Source organism: Amyelois transitella, chromosome 18 (assembly GCF_032362555.1).
Source record: "Amyelois transitella isolate CPQ chromosome 18, ilAmyTran1.1, whole genome shotgun sequence".
Classification (NCBI taxonomy): domain Eukaryota; kingdom Metazoa; phylum Arthropoda; class Insecta; order Lepidoptera; family Pyralidae; genus Amyelois; species Amyelois transitella.
The window spans coordinates 4895848-4919146 of NC_083521.1; the positions used below are offsets into that span (position 1 = coordinate 4895848).

The window sequence follows — 23299 nt, forward strand, 5'->3', positions numbered from 1 at the left end:
GTAGGTATAACTTAAATGGTGTAGTTCCCGGTACCAATAAAAAAAAAAGACCACTCCATCTCTTTCCCATGGATGTCGTAAAAGGCGACTAAGGGATAGGCTTACAAACGCGGGATTCTTTTTTTAGGCGAAGGGCTTTATATATATCTATCTACATATATAAACGTGACCATATATTATATGTATGTATAATACGATTGTATGTATAACTTTAATGCAAGCTCCAGACTTGCGTATTTCATGGATATGAGACGGGCCAAACTTTCGTAATGGTCAGACTAGGGTTGCCACCCGTACTATATTTTATAGTATCGTACTATATTTAAGTTAATTGTACTATATATTATATAAAAACAATATAGGACGAAAAATACTATATTTTATACGCTAATTCAATTGTCGCTATTTTTTTGAATTGACAGTGAATGGAACGCACCCGCAGCGCTGTATAGGGAATTTTTGAAGGAAACTCATTCATGTATTATTTTAAAATTAATAGAACATTGATGGCAAAAGCGAAAAGTAATAATAAATACTCATGGAAAAAGAAATAATGATTGAAAATAGATGTATACTATTTTTTCTTCTTGAATATCCCAAAAGTACTATATATTTTTTTAATTAAAAAAAAATACTATTTTTCTTCAAAAAAAAAGGTGGCAACCCTAGGTCAGACTCAGATTTCAATCATATCAATTTAAAAATCTTATTAATTTTTAAGCCATATAGCGCCATCTGTTACCGAATAACGTCATTTTTGTTTTTGACATTTCGTTAATACTTAATTCACCACTAGATGTCACTGTAAATTACAATACAAATTGTGAACAAAAATGAATTGAATGGTCCAAATGATTTTGTGGTTGCGTATTTACAACATATTGTAAAAAGTGCACTTTTAAATTATTGTATAATAATACTTAATTCCATTGCGCATGCTACGGGAATGAAGGTCAATGCGCATAGTCAAAACATTGCGCATTTCGGGGCCAGCTAACCTCCCTTCAGCAGAGTTGATCGACCAGCCTCTGAGCTGTCAGTGTAGCAAGCAAGCAGAGAAATCCATTTATTTCGTGCTGTATTTTGGTGCCTATTGGAGTGCTAAGTGGCTTTGGTCGCTTTTGGTTTAATTTGGGTGCTAATATAAAATAAATATAACAGGTAAGTCATTGTTTGATCCATCTGTCTATTCAATAGAAATCTTTTGATGTGTCGCATTGTAAATCGGCGCATCATCTTTACGCGAACCCACACGTATTTGACTAAATTGCATTAAATATATTAAAATAAGACGTCTTTGTAGATCTATAATAAGGTTTCTTTCGATTTGTCACCACCCTGCAAGTTTGGATGATGTCATGGGCGCAATTCTATTGCAAAAATAATAGTTTCATTATCATCGTTATCAAGAAGTATTTACCTTCCTACGTAAAATTTCATATGTAAGCGTTTTTAATGATGATAAGTAGCTAATCATCGATATGTTCTGAAGTCTGTACACTCACCTGGTCGTAATATAAAATCTTCAACTTTCTCCCATTCCTGTCAATTTAATGTGTTGAACATACTATCTGTAAGACATAAAATTAAAGTATTTTTCACTTACTGTTAAGAGAAGTAATAAAACTTTTGTTTGAGTCAGGAGTCCCAAGTGAGAGCCTTGTTAACTCTTGCAATTTGAAGGAGGGCATTTGTTTTTTTCCTTATTTGATCATTCGCTTGAATATAAGCAACAAAAGATTTAACAAAAATTTATAAATAAATGAATTATTGCAGTAATAAATTTTTATTTCATCAGTTAAGAAATAAAAAGTAGGAGCATAATTTTATTTACATATGTATCTTCTATGCTGATCATAAACTTGGAATTTAAGTTTTAGGCAATGGGCAGTGACATGTTACTGTATGATGAAGCCATACAGCTGGACGGGGCCTTTCAGGCTTTTGAATACTGTTGGCTCTGTCTTAATGATTAAATATCTGCTTATTGTCTCTTGGATACAAAAATAATTTATATAGCTAGGATGCTCTATTTGTTTCCAAATATTATTTAACCCAATAATTTTGTTCCCCTAGACTACATTATGTCATGTTCAAATAAGTACCTACTAGGTATTTTCAAATGTTAAACAATCCCTTACTACCTTGTTATAATAGGCAGAGTATATATGCTTTTGAAAATTTAGTTTTGGTATGTAACCAAGACTAACGCCATGAAGAAGAAGAGATGCCGAAGACCAGACAAAGTGACAGGAATTGTCTAATAGTTGACCCGAGGCCCGCAAGCAAATTGGCAGAAAATGTCCTTACATGGGAGTACACGCCAGAAAGAGAGAGAAGATAAATTTGTAATCCTCTAATTTTTTGACAGTACCGTTGATGTTGATGTGAATAGTTATCTGATTCATCAGAAGGGAAATGAGTCACCGGTTAAATTGAGCCGCCATATTCAGACTGTGGTCAACTTCAACTTAATAAACTTTTTGCTGGAGGTCGAGATGGTATTTTAATATGATTATTGTACACAACATTGAATTTAGTAAACCATAACATTTTTGCTACTTTAGCGATTGAGTCGTTGAATAACTCCGTCAACGGCGACGTTCGACGGTTTTTATCCTTGGGCGTTCAGCCGATCCAAGTTTGGTTTCGACGAGGTTTTAATTCGCGCGAGCGAAGTAAAACCTCGTCTCTTATTAATCCCCGCCGGAAAAAGAGGGGTGTTATACATCAGACTTGTCTGCCTTTGAGTTTGTCTGTGGCATCACAGCTCAAAAACATATGAAGCTATTTTAATTCTATTTTTAATAAATTATTTTGAATAATTCAATAGTCATTCAATTCAATAATTCACATAAGATGAATAGTCAAGCACTATGACTCATTTTTAAACTTAAAATGTACAGACAGACCTACAACATTGCGTAGCAAACATTGTAGGTAATTGAATTCTTGTCTGGCGTTAAATTCGTTCTGACGAGTTCGGGAATCCAGATTGAATTGAATTGCTTTCAGAGACATCATGATAAATGTACGAAAAAGCTTAAAATAAAACAAGAGATTGTAAACAAAACATTGAATAGGTACCTAAACTTCATCAGAGTGTTTGTTTCCACTTCAGAGCATTGTAAAGTAGCTCTTTTGGATGGTACCTGAGGTGGTAAGTTTCCGGCATGTTTAGATATTTCCTTGCCTAGCCGTCTACCATATTGAACCCGTAACATTTTCTCAAAACAAAAAAATAATTTTTATGTGGCCCACTTTTCTATCCTCATCTCCTTGTTAAGGATTCCGGTGTCCGCCTTCTTTATCATCATTACCTGACCGAAAATCGAAATCCGAGTCCTATGGAAACAGGAATAGTGTTTCGTGTAAGATAAGTGTTCTAGCTTATGAAAGTAATGAAAATAAGCAAGAACACTATTACTGCTACAAATAGGCCGTAAAGCTAACTGCACCAAGGAGGTTTTATCCTACTATGAAGTTTTTATCCTTCGAGGTTATATCAATTACATGTTTATTCTTATCCCATAAATGTACCATAATACGAAAACAAAAAAACACAGTATTAAATAAATTAACCCTAAATTTTCTCTATGACTTAAATCTTTACATTTTTGCGTCAATGTGACGTCAAAACGAATCACACGATTCCATCAACTCCATCATGATAGGAGATTATATTGCGTATAAAATAAACACATTGAATACAATGGTATTATTAAAATATATATACAAATATTCAACCTTTACTGAATAGACATAGCCAACAGTATCGAAATACCGATAATACCCACGTTCAGCTGTATGACATGGTGATAGAATAATTGAGATTCAAATAGTGACATTTTGCAAGCCTTACTGAAGAATCCCAAGTTAATTTGCCTTTCCCTAGGTTGACTTTCCCAAATGAAACATATATATAAACCTCTGCTTTGTATAATATCAAAAAGCATTGTGTACCTACAAGCAGTATGCCTTACTCGAAGACAAAGAAGTCCTTATTTTTTTTCTTCAATTTGCGGGTCCGAATCGTCAGCAGCTCTTTATCAGTTGTCCTTTTTCGGGCCCAACGATCATCCTATTTCCGACATTTCTCTCTTAACCTTGACCGGATTTCAGCATCCTCAAATTATTTGAGTCCATTGACTCGCATATCATCCCTGCCAACTTGACAACACCACATCTTACCAAACATTTCTTCTGTTTGTGTCCGGCCGACATGTTATATATAGCTAGTTAAAATTTGTATTCCCCAAAAAGCTCGCAAGTTTCTCAAGACTTGACGACCTTACCAGGCAAATAGTAACACCGTAGTAGTGAAATTTGAAAAGCTACTTCCCTTAAAATAAACGTGAAATCTTTGTCTTGAAACTAATGAGAATGTAATGGACAACACCACAGATATAGGATTTTTATCTATGACAATACTTACGACTGTTATTTACTGTCTCTTCCTGCTAATACTGACGAAGACTTTCTCTCAAAAATCTCATTTTATTAAAAAAGCATTCTATAGCCCGCTACAATTAGTACCCTTTCAGTACCCAAAATTAAGATTTATATGTATAGGGATTTACAAAGCACCTAATTGATTAAAACAGATCTCTAAAGAATGTATCTAACAAGAAACAAACGTACCTAAAAACTTTTCATAAAATATGTCCTCTCCGAAAAGAGGTCACCTTATAAATATTTTGTGCAAGCACTGGGTATACGAGGATTTTCTTTAACGTTCAAACCTAAATGAAACTACGTCTTATTTTAAACTTTCCATAGGTAGCTTATTATATTTAGATATCTTCTAGTTGATTGATATCTAAATATAATAAGCTTCATGAAAAATATCAACACAACAAGAACAACCAATCCCTTGTTGTATATCTCTAGGTAGGAAGCTATTATGTATAGGCAAATCATCAAAAAAATCATGACCATCCCGAACCAAAACCTCGATTGAATGTTTAAGTTTAATAATATGTATATTATGTTAAGAACAAATCGTTTCATAATATTTTAAACCAATTTAACGGAAACATCGTGCAATATTGTATTGGCATGGATTCAATCGGCTTTCCCTGTAAATCCAGCCCTGACACTGAATTTGAAATTTGGGAGCCGGACAATCCCATGTCAAAGTGATGGCAATATAGGGAAAATACTTCCGTCCGCTACAATATGACACTACATTGTGCTACAATTTCACGACGGGCTCATTTTGATGATTGTTATATAGAAACAAAGAGGACTGTGAATAGGCTTTCATTAATTCTAACAGAAACTTGAAGATGTCATAAAATTTGTCAGAAGTAGTTTAGTCACGTCTTATCCGCTGACAACCGCTGCTGAAACATGTCGGGATGGTGATGCTATGAATTATCATGTAATTACAGCATGTTAGCACTTCAGTTTTTGCATCGGGAGACGACGCTGATTCAGCCTCGGTTAGGCTGCGCGCGACTATTGATTTTTCACAGGCCACAAACGTGCTGTGTAGTGAACCATCTCCAATGCTAAGAATACGTTTTCAGGAAAGCTCAACTGACTAAATCCTTAAATGATCCTGCCGTTTTGATTTATGAAATACTGTATTTCTTTTTTGTAATTTATTTGCACCTCCATTATGCAGATAGCTTCAAATATGAATGTTACATACTTTCCAAAAAAATCTATCATATAATACATCTCTATTCCTACTAGCATTGATATTAAGGCAATTTGTATGTAATGAAGTTTTTGGCGGTTAAATAGTATCCACTCCCAAAACGGCAGTTATATTAAACTTGTATTCTACATTGTTTTTTTTTTTTACGCATATTACAATCCAGCCCAGATTTCTTAATCGCGGCCAAGTTCATTAATCAACTTTTTCTGTATATTTTACCAACTCTAGTGTTTGCTTCACCCATAAATAAGACCTGCACGATTTAAAGCGAGGAACCTCTACGGCTTGTCATTAAAATTCAAAGGTCAGCTCAGCCCAGTAGACTCCCAGCACGCGATAGCATGTTACGTATGCCTCTACACCACTCGTTCTATTCATTTTATATGTAATATCATGCTCATGCTCGCCCTTATAAAATTTTCACTCTCGTTCCATTAAGGACCCCGACAGCCATTCATGCCGCTTTATAGTCTTTACTAAATTAACCGTTAGGTTACTATCTTCAAGTTCCATTACATTTATAGAATGTTTCGATCTTTACGACGTAAATCGTAGCTTGATACAATCACCCATTGGTAAACAAACTCGTCTTTCTATATTTGTTATTTCGCTTTTAAAATTGTCATTAGAGGAATAATCAACTGGAATATTATTTATTTAGTTTTTTCTGTTTTTGTTAAGGACTTAGTTGTTCCACATTTTTATAACTTAATTATGTAACTCGAATTACGTCTGTTAAAAAGGTAAACGTGAATATTTAATAAAATTTTCTTTTCAAATTTAACTCTCTCATTATCTCTTTGAGAGCAAACTTCGTAATCCTTGGTGACCTCTGTCTTTGTTTTCAACTTTTCATTAAATAAACGCCGCCGCAAATTTGGTTAAATAAATCCCTCTGTAAATCGCTCCAAGCTGTCATTGAAAGTGAACATTTACTAAGTTAATACAATAAAATTTATTGGTAGAAGCGTGATCTCTATGACATCCAAATATTTACGATTATCATTACGAAGTATGGAGGTGAATTAAATGATTTTATAAATAATTGTATGAATAAGTGGACAGACTCGTCGTTACATATACGCAGTAGAGCCAGCGATAGAGCACGCTTAGGGCCACGATAGTTCTACGTAGTTGGATCGCTTCCAGAAACTTAGGAGACATTACTTTCATCTGTTCACACGAATGAACACAAAAGGAACCAATGCCATTTATTATAGTTTACAGATTGTGCAGTTCAGGTGTACAGGTTAATTTGAAGTACAAGCATTATTCTCCTGTGCAAAATAGTTGAAGCGTAAGCAGAATTCAATTAGAACATAGTGCATTTCGATAATACTGCATCATTTTCTGCATTATTATACCACTTAATAGTTTTCCACAAAATAAAACAATAACGTTTCATTAATTGATTAAATTCTAAATATGGAATTCACAAAAATAAAACAATGTCGTCATTGAAGCCAAGCAATTGGTATGCCGCGATAGCCGTAATTGTTTTCATGTCAATGACATCTATAACCTTTTCAATCTTTTCTGCGGTGTTTCTTTAATAGCATTGCATCCAAATTTGGAGTCTTCTAAAATGTTAGAGCTGCTCTTTTCAAATCTTATATTATCTTAAAATTTGTTCGTTACGTGTATAAAGTCGAAAACAGATGAAAAATAGGTCAGATATAATTACAAGGGAAGTTTCGTACTTTCCCCGTTCAGCTATAAACATACAAATATATAATCAAGTCTTTATTTATTTTAGGGCAAACAGAGCCAACAGTCTCGGAAAGACTGTAACGCCAATTTCAGCTGTATGGCTAAATGATCAAAAATTAAAAAAGTTTATTGTAGCCTATCCCTTAGTCGCCTTTTACGACATCCATGGGAAAAAGATGGAGTGGTCCTATTCTAAAGCGCGACCGGCAACGCTTTAAATTAACGATTTAATGGTCAATAACAACAAAAAAAATCTGATATTTTACACCCTTAAAAATATTTTCATCACTAGGTATATCTTACTTACAGAGTTCTGATCCTAGTAAGCATTACCATAATCGATAAACAAATTCATAATATTGTACAACACCAAGCTCGTATAATTTAACGACGTGGTTGAACTAGAATCACGGGTCGCAAACAGTCCTGGCGTTAGGGGGTGTAGGGCAAGCTAGGCGCCCCCTTCTTTGTTCCTCGGTGTTCAAGGTCGTGACCACCCTGTCTCCGTCCGTATTTATGATATTACCAAGTTCATTGTTCAAATATGATCTAAAAATAAGTGTTATTTTGCATTTTAGGTCCTTTTGCAAACTTACTAAGACATATTCCTTTACTCGCCCGTTGCCTTTATATTTTATGCTAAATGCTAAATAGCTCTGGGTACACTTATCGACTTATGTTCATAACTTTGTTGTTAAATACAACATCAAAATCGACCGCCGCTTATATTTGTTTCTAGACTTTCCTAACCACACCATGGACTTTGATGCAATTTTCATTGTTATTTGGACAATTTTTGCCGTAAGGTGTATACATCCCATTACACTTTTATTTTTACAAAGAGCTTAGTGTTAAAATTAAAAATTGAAAATGAATAATTAAGTAGTTTCGTTTTTATTTAGGTTTTTTTTGCAAGTTGCATAGTCATCTCCTATTTCCGACTGTACCAAAACAAAGCCAACTGAACAGAAAACTCCTCAGACAAACATTGCTTTTAACTATTCATTCCACGGTGCCCTATTTATGCAGTATGTTCTTGTCAATAGCCCTAGTTTAAAAAATACTAGCTTTTTTAAACTCTTTTAGAATAATAAGGACAGAGCTTTAAGATCACTCGCTGTGGATTCCATTGTATCTTTAATATTTAACAATGCGATGGGCCCAGGAGATATCTGTGCCACCTCGCCTTGATTGGTATATGGGTCCAGGCTCTTGAGCCGTGTGTTTCTATATCTTTTCCCGAATAAATTTAACCTGACAAACTATGGCTTATATACGAGTAGGTACATTGGACATTAAGTAGTGGGCCGTCAGTAGACTTGAATTAGACTCGCGGTGAAGGCCGCACATCGGCTAACCTTTGTTAACTACGTAACATTTAACTCTTATCGCAAGTTAATTCAGTTCACCTACTCCAAGGATTATTATAACACGTCTTGTACAATGCGAAAACAATACTGTAAGACATTACTTCCTTGAGAATGATTTTACATAATATACAATGGCTCCCCCCGAAATGCCAACATGATCTAAGCAACAGAACGATAGTCTCTTAATAGAGCAAAAACAAATTCATTGACATGCTGCCTTCTGTTTGATTTCGTGCGACCAACGCAGGCATCATGCCAGGCTTGATACTAAATTATGTATTGTAATTTGCAGTGTGTATTGTAAGACGGATGAAACAATTAGGTACCTATGCTAAAACGGTTCAAGTTAAATCGGTTTGTTCCCATTCAGTCACACCTCGATCTGTAACACTGTTACTCAATGGGAAAAAAATTCCCGTTGTGTAGCAGTGGTACATATTGCAACTATCGTTTTCCCAATGAGTAACACTGTTACACATTGGCACTTTGTATTCCCGATCAGTAACACTGGTTAAGAATATTTTTTATAAAAGCATTTCTAATGTTTGTTTAATTAGTTCTTAATTGAAAAAGAATAAATATAAAGTATCCACGAAGATTTTGATGAAAAACTTTTCGACGTTAGTTTTATTGTTTTATAACAATCTTTTTTGAAGTAAATAAAGTATAATAAATCACAAAATATATTACAGGATGCCAGCCCCAGCGCCACCCGCCGAAAATGGCGCGCCTCGCAGCGAACTCGAACAACTTCAGATGCGCGCCGGTCAAGTCACCGATGAGGTCAGTGAAGTTATTTTTATTTTACGCCTTTGAATCAACGGTTAGTTTGGCTAATTTACGCTAATAGCTAATTACCAAAATGTAATGGCTTATTCTCAGAAGAACCAATTCGCAATATTGCCAAACATTTACTAAGCCAAACATTACGAGGGTATGTTATAATTTGTTTATATATTGTATTCTTGTTTAGATGGGCCTAAATGGAACTCTCATCTATGTAAGGTCCCAGTTTCGATCTCCGGTCAGGTCATGATGGAAAACGAACAGTTTCTGATTAGTCTGGAGTAGAAGAAAAATGATATTTAATTTTAGTATCGTTAATTTGGCATGTTTATTTCTTTGATATAGTGACAGTAATAGAAAAGGGAATGCTTAGATGGTTTGGTCATGTCGAAAGGATGAATGAAAGCAGATTGACTAAGCAAATAAGTATACAAGAGAAGTATGAATAGGACTGTCGAAGTGGGAAGGCTTAGACGAACGTATCTTGATCAAGTCAGAGACGTTCTGGCAAAAGGTCAGGTCAACAGTACCTACCCGAAACCGACGAGCCTGCATGAAGAGAGTTATGAATGTGGAAAGAAGAATGCAGGGATCGTGGCAAGTGGAAATATGTGGTCTCTGCCTACCCCTCCTGGAAAGAGAAGTGATTTCATGTATGTATGTAGTTGAGCTTAGTTTTTCCGAAATTCACACGGGAGTGGAAAAACGTGTCTTGTGCGTAAGAATTCGCGGGAAAAAGTAATCCAAAGCACGCATCAAGCCTTTAGGAGTACTGAGAAGAACGTAAGTAAGTAACTTATATCCAGGAAAAAGACTGTTTAGTTAGGATTTGCGCAAAACAACAATGTCCATGAGCGAAGCCCCGGGCAAAAGCCAGTTTTGTCATATATTACAATTACATATCAAAGTCCGATAATAGAATCAACTCTGCTCAACTCAATCTGGCCTGGTATAATTTTATAAATTGTTCTCCATTTTATTTGATAATGATTCTAGTAATATGTGTCCTTGAAAAAAGTTATTCAATTAAAATTTTTTTATGGCTAATATTGTTAATGTTATAATTTCAGTCACTGGAGTCGACGAGGCGTATGATGCAACTATGCGAGGAGGTGGGTTTTAGTTTACTTACATATATTAGTTATTTATATCTAGAATAATCACATTAGTGTCAGGCTAAACATTGTAACTGACAACGATTAATTGAAATAATACCTATTAATTTCATGAAAAGAAATAAATGAGTAACTAAAATAACTTGTCTTTATACTCCTGAGATAAGAAAATGATATTAAAACGAAGAGTAACGTTAGTTGTTGCATATTACAGAGTAAATCTTGTTAATATATTGCGAAAATTTCGTTTTATATCAGTTTCATTATTTGAATATTGGATTGTTTTTAAATCTGTGTTTAATTTAACCTATATGTATTAATTTTCCAAGCGATGCAAGTATACTGGAAAGAGTTAACATGTCTTTTGATAACTACAGATGTATCTAGATGATATTTGTGTAGACCCGTAAACGCGTTTGTTTAAAAGATTAACATTGTTTCCCCTCATAGTTAATTATTTCCGTTTAGTTATGTTCGTTATTGTGATTATTTGTGATCATCTGTGAGAGAGGTGTTCTCGATGCGAGGGAGTGAGGGGTATTGCGGAAGTGTCATGGATAGCCCCAAGCTCGGTTTGGTCTCCGACGCCCGTCCCACGTACCCCCTAGGGCGCAGCCTCTGCTATCCCTGGCTGTTGTGTATCGATGTTGCTAAATATCATTATGTTTTACCTATATTAACTGTATGTATATATATTAGCTCTCCAAATAATTTTCCTGTTATTTTTATTATGTTTTCCTATATTAAATTATATGTAATCAAATTTTGTTATTATATCCATAAATATGGGTGTTGCATGATCCGTGCCTTACTGTGTCCAAAACTGTTAGTGACCTCTATAGCCCTTTATGTTGTTCGTAGCATTGTACATTTTGTGTGATTAAATTTTAACTTTCCGGGCAATCTGACCCTTGGCGCTGACAGTTAATTTACAAAGTAATCACGAGTTCGCCTTTAACGATGTAGATTCAACTCAAATAATCAAAATGGAAGGACGTCATTTTCAATTGTTTAACCGTCAGCTCCCAAAATACTTGCCCAAGTTATTTTTTTCTTTTGGTTCAGAAGCATGAAGTCCATAAATTTGGAATAGAGAACAATTCAAACCCCTATTAGTTAACTTATACTTCTCAGATGTTAGTATCCCCTAGTGTATATTCGACCTAAATATGTGCGCTTTCCTGTCTGAATCCATTGATTGTGCTTGGGCTTGCTTTCCAAACGAAACCCTTGTACTACTACTTGGACGCAACTCGTGCCACCAACTTACTGAAACCTCTGGGTACAAAATCTGCCTCTAAGGCCCACTCACTTTTATACGCACTTTCTACCTCTATCTAATCTTCTTTCTGACAATTCCTTATTTCTTCATAGGCGACAGTGCTGCTCTATCTTCGATTTAATTTGTTCTCTATACCTACCTATTGAACTATTCAAATTTCCAACATGCAAACACTGAATTATTGCAATATTTAACGATCAGTGTATTTTGATGTTCGTTCTTTCCTCTTTAGTTGAACTGTATCTTAGGTCTCTGTGTAGTGGCTGCTGTCTGTTGTTGACTGTAAATCTATTATGTTGTATGATTTTCATGCCTTCTCGAACATTCACAATACTATCAATATGGGCGTGAACACACCCCCGTACCTGCCACTGAACTCCGACAAATATATCGAGATACACCAAATCCCAACTCTCACACATACAGACCAATTTGGTAGAATTTTATCAATGTCAGCCTATATATCGTTATTGTTTTTATTTTTCTTATACCATAGGTATACTTTTTCTAAAATCATCCACCTATTTATTTTTATATTTGTTCGTCAGTAACTTTATATATTTAATATATTTCACCATCAAATCGTCTATGTAAAACAATGTCAACTTTGTAACACAATTTATTTACACTGAAATGTATCCAAATGTCACAATTATTTCTATGCCTTACTCCAAACAAACTAAACTCAGTATTAACATTGAAGGGGATATCATCACAACCCTTAGTTTTATGTAAAAAAGTGGCGCGTCTGTATATTTTAAAAGCCTGGGATGATACCCTCTTAACCAACATTGTACATCGCTGTCTACGTAACACGTACATGACATTATGAACACGTCGGTACGCCTGGCGCCAGGAGCAGCTTGGCTGCTCCACTATCCACTCACTCCACCGTACCCCTCACAACTAACATACTCTGTGACTTTTTGTTTCTGCGGCGTAGAGCAAGGAGGCCGGCATTCGTACTCTGGTCGCTCTAGACGACCAGGGAGGTGAGTGATCTGCAAAATTTTGCAACACTACATTTTTACAATTTTATCTATTTTACCTTTTTCGCTAATTTTGTTGGAGCGTCATAGGGTTTTCAGCCGACCCGAAGATGGTCTCGTCGATGTAGAAGAGTTCAGGGGGTAAAGAATTAATTATATATTTCAAATTTCGTCACGCTAACTTAATGCAAAGGTGCGGGCATCCACAGTTCTATACTGTATTTACAATTTCAAACTCAGCACACGGAATACCCACATCTTTGTATACCTAATTTATCCGTTATGTAGATATTATACACCACTTTGCACTACTTACAACGAGCTGTATCTCCTACGACGTCAGGCAGGTCGGACGAATTTACATTACAACTAGAGTATAATTATGTATTCCGTCGTCCGTTATACATTTCAAATGTTAGTACTAAACTCTTGTATAACAACTTTACTTAAATCACATTAAACGAATCGATATTAACGAGCAAAGTAAATTCGAAACGCTTCTCCTCAACGCACGACTCTTGACATCACACAGAATAATCATAAATCATATGAAACTGAGCACATATGAAACTGAATCTGGTTTTACTTGCAAGCTTCACTGCATGCATGTCGTTGTGGATCGAGTAGTGTGTGTTAGCGACGAGCGGAGCGGGCGGCGCGCGCTGCGTCCTAAGGTCAACTGTAACTTCAGGATCAAGAAAACTTTTAGTCATGAAAGCACTCGAACAGCACTCATTCTCAGCACATGATGATGTTTTTGTTCGAGTTGGTTCTATAGCCCAATGAATAATGTTTCATATTATACGACTTTACGAATATAAAAGTTAATTAAGCTCTCGAACTTAAACAACATTTTGTGTCACAGCCGCGAACATTGTATGTTGAATTTTGTTGTTCGATGAGCTACTTCGCCAGCGTCACCAACCTGGGCGAGGGCCTTAGAAGCGCACGCGCCGCCAACGCCGCTCGCCGGCACGCGCCTCGCACGCTGCCGCCCGCCGCCACGCCCGTAGCGCGTCCGCGTCACGGCCGCCGTCGCACCGCACCGCGTGTGTCTCATGTGTGCCATAACCTACCGGCGCACGCACACAGCACCCCGCCACCCACACACCCTGATATATTCTCTCCTACGATATTATTTTCATTTGTATTTTATGTATAGAGCGAGGACGCCGGGGGGCAAGCGCTTCATATGTTGAGTCACCAGGGCGGTAAGAGTTAAAACTGAACTGGGTAGTCGAAACGTGAGAACGTCTGTGTTTGAATGTGCAGTTAAATAAATTAATCTTTGTTTTTCTTTGACGTTTCTCTTAAATAACGACTTATCTCAGATCGATGTTGCGTGTTTTTCTATATGTTTCGATGGGGATGACTTTGACAATATAGTGTAAATAGATAAGCCCGATGGCCGTTCGTTGCTAATTGTCGCAAAAGACTGTACTCTATCTTTTGCTAAAAATTTAATTTGAATGAGCTGCGCAATCTGTTTAGTTCTTCCGTTCATATTTATTGATCGAAACGCTTTTTAATAGGTATATTTATTTATCTTTCCGACTATTCTCTTCTCGTAATGACCTGCGGTACTGAAATGAATGCGCGTTAATCAAGTGTATCTGTTGGACGTATAGAGTAAATGGTATACGCCTTCATTTCCATGGCTAGAAGCGTACTGTTTATGTTAGAACGTAGGACTGTAACTGTTAGCTCGATGCGATCTGTGTCTGTCTGCGAGGTCGGCGGCGCCGCCTCTGCGCCGCTCGCTCCTCGCCACACTACATATTAGTTTGTTCATTTCTCTTCTTCAACTAAATCAATACTTTGCTACATTCACTTTTCATTTAGGAATGGCTTTATGGAAACGCTCATTTGCTAAGTTACTTTATTATTTATCATATTTGGTGATTTGGTCGCCCGGTTCACCCCGGAGCGTTCACTATGATCATGTATTACTTTATTTTGATTTTAGTTATCAGTTTGAGTTTATTGAGTATGAGTTGTCGGGGCGCAGCGCACGCGTCCTTCCATCGGTGGTCGCGCGCGCGCCGCTCCGGCTCCTCTGCATTCGTTTGGCGAGCTATAGTGACATCATTATTGTGTTGTAGAGTCACGAGGTGGGCATGAAAACCCTGGTCATGCTGGATGAACAGGGCGGTAAGCATCCAGTAGTACCTACTATTTTGCATCACTCATATTTTAGTACAGCTTCTGTCTGAAATGCCAATTCAGATAATTTTTGAAGTTCATTGAATGGCGATGATTTTCAACTTTGAAATATCGATAAAAAATTTGCTATCAATAAATTTGTAATGGATAAAAAACAAAGGTAAAATGTTTGTCATGATCACACTAAATAAATCTAGAGAATAAATTGCATCAAACGATCTCCGCGGTCCCGTATTTCCTCTGGCGGCAATCGGGACTCCGAGATTACGTCTACTGACTACGTTAAACCGGTTTTATTTGTTTGTTCAGTTTTTTCCACGCATCTAGCTATGCACGTATATTTCAATCTTGCTGTTGCATGAGTTTTAGAATTTTAAATATTTTTGATATTCTAAATGTTAGCTATTAAAGTAAAATATTGTTATCACTTAGACTCAGCACATACATCATAACTTGAAGGTAAAAATAATATTTCTTTTCTGTAGATTATACCGGCTCAAGTGTAAGACATAAGAAAAAACAATCTATTTGAAAATACATCATTCAAATAATAGCATAATTATAGACTCTAAATTAGATTTGACGTGATATAGAAGAATAATGGCTTAAGGTATAAAGATTAAACATTGCATGTAAATAAATAGCCCTATAAAATTCCACATATTCATAATAAAAAATGTCTTATACTTAGCTCGGATCAATGTCGAGAGCGTTGAGAATTTACAAACGAGACTTAAAAAAAAGATAAAGTTGAAATAACACGTCAGTAAATGATTAAGATTTAGGTGCTTCACACAAATCTTTTTTGCGAAATAAGGCCGGCTCTAAAGCATTTGTTGGTGTGTGTGTGGACAGAACAATTGGACAGAATCGAGGAAGGAATGGACCAGATCAACGCCGATATGCGCGAAGCGGAGAAGAATCTATCGGGAATGGAAAAGTGTTGCGGGATCTGTGTTCTGCCATGCAACAAGTATGTTTCTTAGAGATACATTAAATTATCTTACCTGTTACATACATGCGTTATCCATCCTGGAATTATCATGAGTCATCAAAAAGAAGTTTGACATACATAAACTTACTAGAATGCGAGTTATGTTAGATTTAAGCTATTGAGAAAACTGTTAAAAATGTAATGTTACTTTTAAGAAACTGTATTGTAAACTTCTAACAAGTACCTTTGAAATGTAAACGATCTATTTCTGTACAAAACTCACTAAAATTATGCAATCGCAAAGTCGAACTTCAAATGTCTAACTTAAGATAGTTTTTTTTTGTTACTATAAAAATCAAGATCTACTAACCAAATCAAGATCAACTAATGCAATTTCAGATATATCGAAATACAAATTTGACAATGTTTATGATGAATGTTTCAGGAGCGCATCATTCAAAGAAGACGATGGTACGTGGAAAGGCAATGATGACGGCAAAGTGGTGAACAACCAACCACAGCGAGTGATGGACGAGCGCAACGGTATAGGTCCACAAGCTGGCTACATAGGCAGGTTTGTATCAAATTTTTGACAAGTCATGATTTACTGTTTGCATAAAATTATGTTGGCGACGGTTAATGTTTATGAGAAAATGATGTTGTCTTTTCTGTGGACATATGACACGTTTTTCATCACAGAGCAAAGGAAGTAAGACAGTCCTCAACGTTGAAAGAAATACATTCATAACCGCAATGAGCTAAACTTTTCTTTATCTCTGTCTGCCTTTAGCTCGTTTTAAATATATATCCTAGGTTTATGAATAACAAAAGAAATAAGAAGAAATTTCGCTGAAATTTCAGAATAACAAATGATGCTCGCGAAGACGAGATGGAAGAGAACATGGGTCAGGTGAACACGATGATTGGTAACTTGCGCAACATGGCGCTAGACATGGGCTCCGAACTCGAGAACCAGAACCGTCAGATCGACCGCATCAACCGCAAGGTAAATACCCTCATTTCGATATTTCACAAAAAGATTTTATCAAGTGTGCACGCGACACTCAGATCTCCAAAAACTTCAAATAATGAGTGTTTGTCGTCAAGTTCTGATTCGTTGCTTTTGTTTTTCTTTTAATTTGGTCCAATATATTGTATAGCTGATGGGATGGAAGTTCTGAGTACTTTATGAGATTTAAATTCTTTATGAGATTTAAATTTTACTGGTTTGGTAAAAATACAACTTCAAAGAGTATTTATTTCTTATTTCTGCCTTTTGTCGGAATTTCTAAACGTATTAATGTTCAGAACAACTTTTTACATTTTTAGTATTTTCAACCTCGCTTGCACTCTTTATGAATTAACATCTTAATATTGGATTTAAACTTCAAAATTTTGAAATTATAATATAATGATTTTTGTATAATGAGGCAGAGTGAAATTTACAGCAATGTAAATATTGCGTTGTCTCGTCCTTTTTCATTGCCATTTCACCATCTAAATGTTTGCCTGTTTCTAAGAGATACAGTGAATAGATTGTTTTCTTTCTCTCCTTTATTCTGTGTGACCTTATCTTCTTGCTTATTGGCATTCAAAATTGAGTCACTCGCTTAAATCGGCAGACTGTCACAAACTCCTCTCTACTCTATAGCATGTTTTCTTATAAAATCCTCTGTAGTTGTATGTCGGTAGATCTGATTGGTTGTTGTGAAAATTATTCCGGTCTGAACAAAAATTAATGAGACATCTACTCATACCTTAAATACACATCTATCCACACTGTCATTGTGTAACCGAGTGTTAGTCCACAATCATCGAACTGACTAACAAACTCCAATATAGACCACCTCATCAGTAACACTGTCATCATGTTGTTTAACAAACATTTTTCTTACGTTTCAAAGACAGCGACTGTTACACATTGGCAAACGTTTACACTTTAAAACATTAGGTTGTGAAAACAAATTCCTTTTGAGGAGGTACCTAAAAAACTACAGTCGCTGTGAATTGAACATGAAACAGAAACGAATAGAGTGTTGTGTTTAGGGTGAATCGAACGAAACGAGGATAACGCTGGCGAACCAGCGCGCGCACGAGCTGCTCAAGTAAACGGCGGCGGCCATCACACCACACACACACACTCGGTCTCGTGGTCGCTACTGGCGCCAACGCAACGTCGGTTGCAGACACCTACTCGTAGCTGAACTTACAACTATTTTAATGATGCTTCAAATGTAACTGATTTTCATTCAAACGCATTATTTATTTCCATACAGTTTCCAAACTTCAAGATCGATTTGAACTTGAAATTTAAAAACTGTTTTTGGTATAAAAATAATTACCTTAATATTTATACTCACATATAAACATTTTGCGGTTCTGCGATCGGCGATGTGTCTCCTGATCAGTATTTTGCTTCATGTCTTTCCTATCTTGAAAAGCAAGTACATTTATTCAAGTGTAACTTTAAGATATTAAATCTATTTCTAACCTCTTAACGTGCTGCTGTATTAAATGAACCAAACAATTGCTGATCGCAATGTTACCTACAAAGATCAGTACATTGATATCATTTTACTTTTAATCGCTCAAAAGAAATTTGTATTAGGTGCATCCTCTTAAAACGAAAATTTCTGTAGAGACTGCTTACTGGGTTCGTGTTTAATGAAGTTCAAATAATTGTCAGTTTTATAATTTACGTTAGTTGCAAATCAAGTTTGCCCAAACCAGTTTTTACTGAGAGACATTGACTTGACACATTTTCATTGACACAAACTAAAAATTAAAAGGTTGTTTGTGACTGTTCATAAAATACAGTATGGCATGTTATATTACAAAAATATCAACTATATTTAAAACTTGCACTATAAATATTTATGTTATCCTCAAGTATACCTAGATTTGTTAGGACCATAGGGCGTTGAAACGATGAAATCTGTTATTTTGAGAAAGTGCATTTACCCCGTTGTTATCTTAGTAGTGTTAATAATTACTGTTATACCTAGGGATCCAATGTTGCTAACGCAAACGTCATAAAATTTGTGTTATTCATAAGAGTTGTTAAAAAAAAGTTAAACTTACACAAGCAATAAAAATTTGTAGTTAAAATACATAATAATATAATATTCCTCGGAGTTCCTTGTTCTAATCAAATTGTCATGCGCTTGCATATATTAAACTATATCCTGTCACAACTTACTTTTTTTTATTTTAAGAAATTTACTTTTTATATAATAATTTATAAAGTTAAAGGAAGCGTAAATGATTTTTGGGTGGAGTGTAAAGGATGAGTTGATATGTGATAATAGTTCGAAATTAAGTGACTAGTAAGTGTAGCCATGCAAGTCTTCGTCAAATTTGTTTGTATCTGAAAAGATCAGATCTCATTTATATTATTTTTATCAGTACTTTTCTCATAGGAGCATTTATGTGTTCAATTTTTGTTTAAAATCAAAATTTATAAAATTTTCCAATGTAATAAAGTATTTTTTATTATTATATGTATTAATTTACTTGTTCAGAATTTGAAGTAATTAAATAATTATATTCAAAATAATTAAAAACGACCAAGTTTATTTCATTAAAAAAATAAAATTTAGTATGCACATATCCAATATATGACAAACATATCTGCTTCTATGGACAAGTATTAAAAATTCTGATTTATCTGTAACTATAGTAATTAATAATCAATACTTAGATATAAATGAAATATTAATCATAAATTATTGTTAGTAATTTTTATTTATTTAATTATTATAAAATAAATCATTTCATTTATAAATATTTAGTTCTTTATTTTCCCTTTTTGTTAATTTCATTCTGTTTTTTAAAGTCAATTAAATTTATAAAAGTTATCATTTTAGGGTTCAATACACCAAAATAAAATAATATAAAATGTAACATCAACAGAAATTGGTCTGATTAGTTAATTTTTACACATTACTCGTATAAACTATGACTATGACTTAGGTTATAAAGTTGTGGATTGATTGTTAGGTAATCGAAAGAAGTGATAAAGTTAAGAATACACTATACTTTAAGTAATAGAATAGCGTTAAAATGTCAGAAGCATGTAATAATTTACCAATTATTATTAATTTTTGTTGAACGAAATACGCAAATCTCCGAGACGAGTAAAAGTTCCCAAAACTATGTTGGTTACTCGCACAACTTTTTTAAAACCTACTTCTAATTTTGTAAAGTGTTTTGTTGATGAATAATATCACTTACTTAATAAAATTTTAAGAGAATTCATTGAAATGAAATTCACGATGGTACCGTAGTCGCGCTGGTTAAGCTCTAACAACCACGAGACCTACACCTAAACACACAATTACACACAACACGACGCCGGCAACCGTGAGTATATTTTTATTCCACTTTTAAGCACAGCTTGTATAATATGCAAGCTACATGCACAAGTCGTAAAAGGCTTTGCTGTAAGCCAAAACTTAAGACTGCAGTTTCGTATAGTTTTTTAATTTGTTTTGTAATAAAATTGGCATTATCTCTTTCATTTACTATTTTAAAAGTAAATATGGAACCGCGGTCTGATAGAATATTTATATGTGTCGGAGCGTTCTTCAGTTTCGAATATTTTCTAAGAACTCTTTTTGGTTGTTTTATTTTGTAAAGTCTTCTTTTGTTTTATTTTTATTTCCATATTTAATTGATCTTCTTTAAATGCTGTTTCATCATCTTTTCAACCGATATTGAGTAGGTATCACTTGAGCATTTGGCCGATGTTGCCGAAACGTGCTTTGTTAATTGCGTTAACATTTGATTATTCTTTATATTTTACCATAACTGTATATCGCTTCAGCGGCTGACTTGTAAGTATAGCTAAAATAAATATGACAAGTGCATTACGAGTATTACACCAATTTATTGGCATTTTGATTTCGAAAAAAAAATAGGAAAATGAATAACCCTAAAAAATTAAAGGATGATGATATATATAAATTATGATATATATAAAAAACTCATCGAAAATGGATATTTTCTTTGCTGTATTAATATTTCATAGACATTCAATTTTATCAATTATCAATCTTTAATATTTTTATAACATTTTAGGGAGAAAGCAACGAGACTCGCATAGCGGTTGCAAACCAGCGAGCGAACAAGCTCCTCAAGTCTTAAGCAAGTCTTCGGAAACGCCTATAGTGTTTATTTTTTTGCATTTTAACCAATGATCCATGTGTAACGAGAGGGGAACTATTGAAAACAAAATAAATATTCGCATGTGTGTATATAAAAAAATTGAATTGAATAGGTATTTAAAATTTTTGTTTCATCTTAGAAAAGAAAATTTTCTTTTTAACATAGGTACAATGCGCCATAAATTAATTTCCATTTTAGAATGTATTTGTAAAAAGTCGAATAGTGTAGGTTAAGAATGATAAACGAAGGATTATCATGAATGTTATAATTGTTGCTGAATCAAAATTTTATTATAATGTTTATGCAAAATTATATACTTCAAAAAATGTTGGTATAAATAAGCGAATTGAAATATTTATTGCATAGAAAACATACTTGTATGATAACGAAAAGGTAACGAAATTTCGGGATAGTGAAATAATGTATAGACTGATATATTTTTCTTTGGCTTCATAATTTACCCTCTCGTTCCACCAGACATCAGAAACTAATAAATGATGCTATTTGTCTAGATTTTGCTGTAGTAAAAAATATTTCATATGCTTATTGGCAAAATTTCACGAGTATATTTGAAATACATACTTCGTTTTACCGATACGTAAATTTTTTTCAATTACCTACTTAATAAAAAATTGAGTAGGGCGCAATAAATATATTATATGGTTTACCTTACTAGGGTGCCCATGTTATATTGAAATATAAAAATTAAATATAATAGTGTTTATGTAAATTTTGGCGTTACAAGCAATACATTTATGTCTTAATTAATAAAATCTGCTGTTTCTTAAAATCTTTTATTACTCAAAGATGAAAATAATGCAAGGAAGTACAGTTCTTAGTTTTACTTGAAATACAATATTATTTAAATTTAGCTAGGTATTTGAAGAAAACATAATAGTAAAATGGATACTGGTACAAACATATTTTTATTTTAGTAATGTGCCAAAATGTCATAAAATATATGATTGACCTCAATTTAAATCTACCAAATTTTGTACATAGGTACTTATGCAAACGATCCACTCTACTTCGGAGCACACTTAATACGATTAAATTATATCTTTTAATAAAATTAATTTGCACTTAAATTTAAGAATAAGGTATGGGTATCGAAAGAAAGTACGGTTAATCACAAAAATCTTTCACGCTCAAATTAATATTTCAATGTACTATTAAATTTTACGTATTGCTTGTGTATCATATTTCTGAATATATAACAGTTTTGAAGTTATAATAAAGATGTTTTAAAAGTCTACTAATAAAAGAATTACTGAGATTACATATTATGAATACTGTTTTTCGTATTAAACTTGATGTTTAGACATTTTAAAATTGCTTTGTTATCAAAGTAGATTTTAATTTAGATTAAGATAAAGGTGCCTGGACTATATCTTGACGTTTTTCTTTATTGTGCATTTATTACCAATAAGTTCAGATATTATAGATAGCTCATCTTTTTTCAATATTGAAATAAGTATATGCAATTACCTTGTCGCACGAAATGTGGTGTAAAACTTTAATCAGGTTTCGTGTCACAGGGAATATGTAGATTGCGATGTGATGACAAGACATGCAATAGTTAAATATTAAATACTTTATTACTTAAAGTGTATTGTTGTAAGTACGAAGAATAAAGTACCGGCCTTTAGGAGTAATGATAGTAGAAGTTACGGCAGCGGCTTGACAAATTATACTTACTGTACTCGTGTACCAGATAGATTTAAGAGTTTTCCAAATTTTCTCTATGTCTTTTCTCTCATATTAGTTTGTAAGAGATCACATGTGCCCTCGGGGCAATTTATCTAAGTACATATTTTAATAATATAATATTACAGAGTTGTCTTGTAACCTATAGAGATTGTTTTGTTAATTAATCGAGGTATTCGATAGATATAAATTTACCGCCTGCGTAATCTGTATCAGTTTTATTCAGCCTAAAAATGTAACTATTTAGAATAAACTTATTACCTATATCTATTTTCTTTAAGAATAGTAATATAATTAACAGATAGTATAAAATGTTAATTTCTGATTACATTATTGTTTTGTTAAATTAAATCTATTTGTATTATTTCACATTCCTATTATTCTTGTAATTGTACGCACTTGTGACTTTTCA

At 34.1% G+C, this 23299-nt stretch overlaps 1 protein-coding gene across 2 annotated transcripts; it reads left to right on the forward strand.

The window, feature by feature from the left end:
* The first annotated feature begins 811 nt into the window (after positions 1–811).
* Positions 812–23256, forward strand: LOC106129780 (synaptosomal-associated protein 25). 2 transcript variants are annotated; one of them, XR_009657258.1, is made up of 9 exons: positions 812–1161; positions 9438–9528; positions 10602–10643; positions 15020–15068; positions 15936–16053; positions 16460–16588; positions 16876–17020; positions 18061–20376; positions 21094–23256. XR_009657258.1 is itself a non-coding variant. In XM_013328449.2 (8 exons), the coding sequence occupies exons 2-8, from the start codon at positions 9439–9441 to the stop codon at positions 21157–21159; spliced, it is 639 nt and encodes a 212-aa protein (XP_013183903.1). In that variant the 5' UTR covers positions 813–1161; position 9438; the 3' UTR covers positions 21160–23256. The 2 variants fall into 2 exon arrangements, 1 of the variants encoding a protein (XP_013183903.1); XM_013328449.2 differs by lacking the exon at positions 18061–20376 and having other exon boundaries at positions 813–1161.
* Positions 23257–23299: the final 43 nt, after the last annotated feature.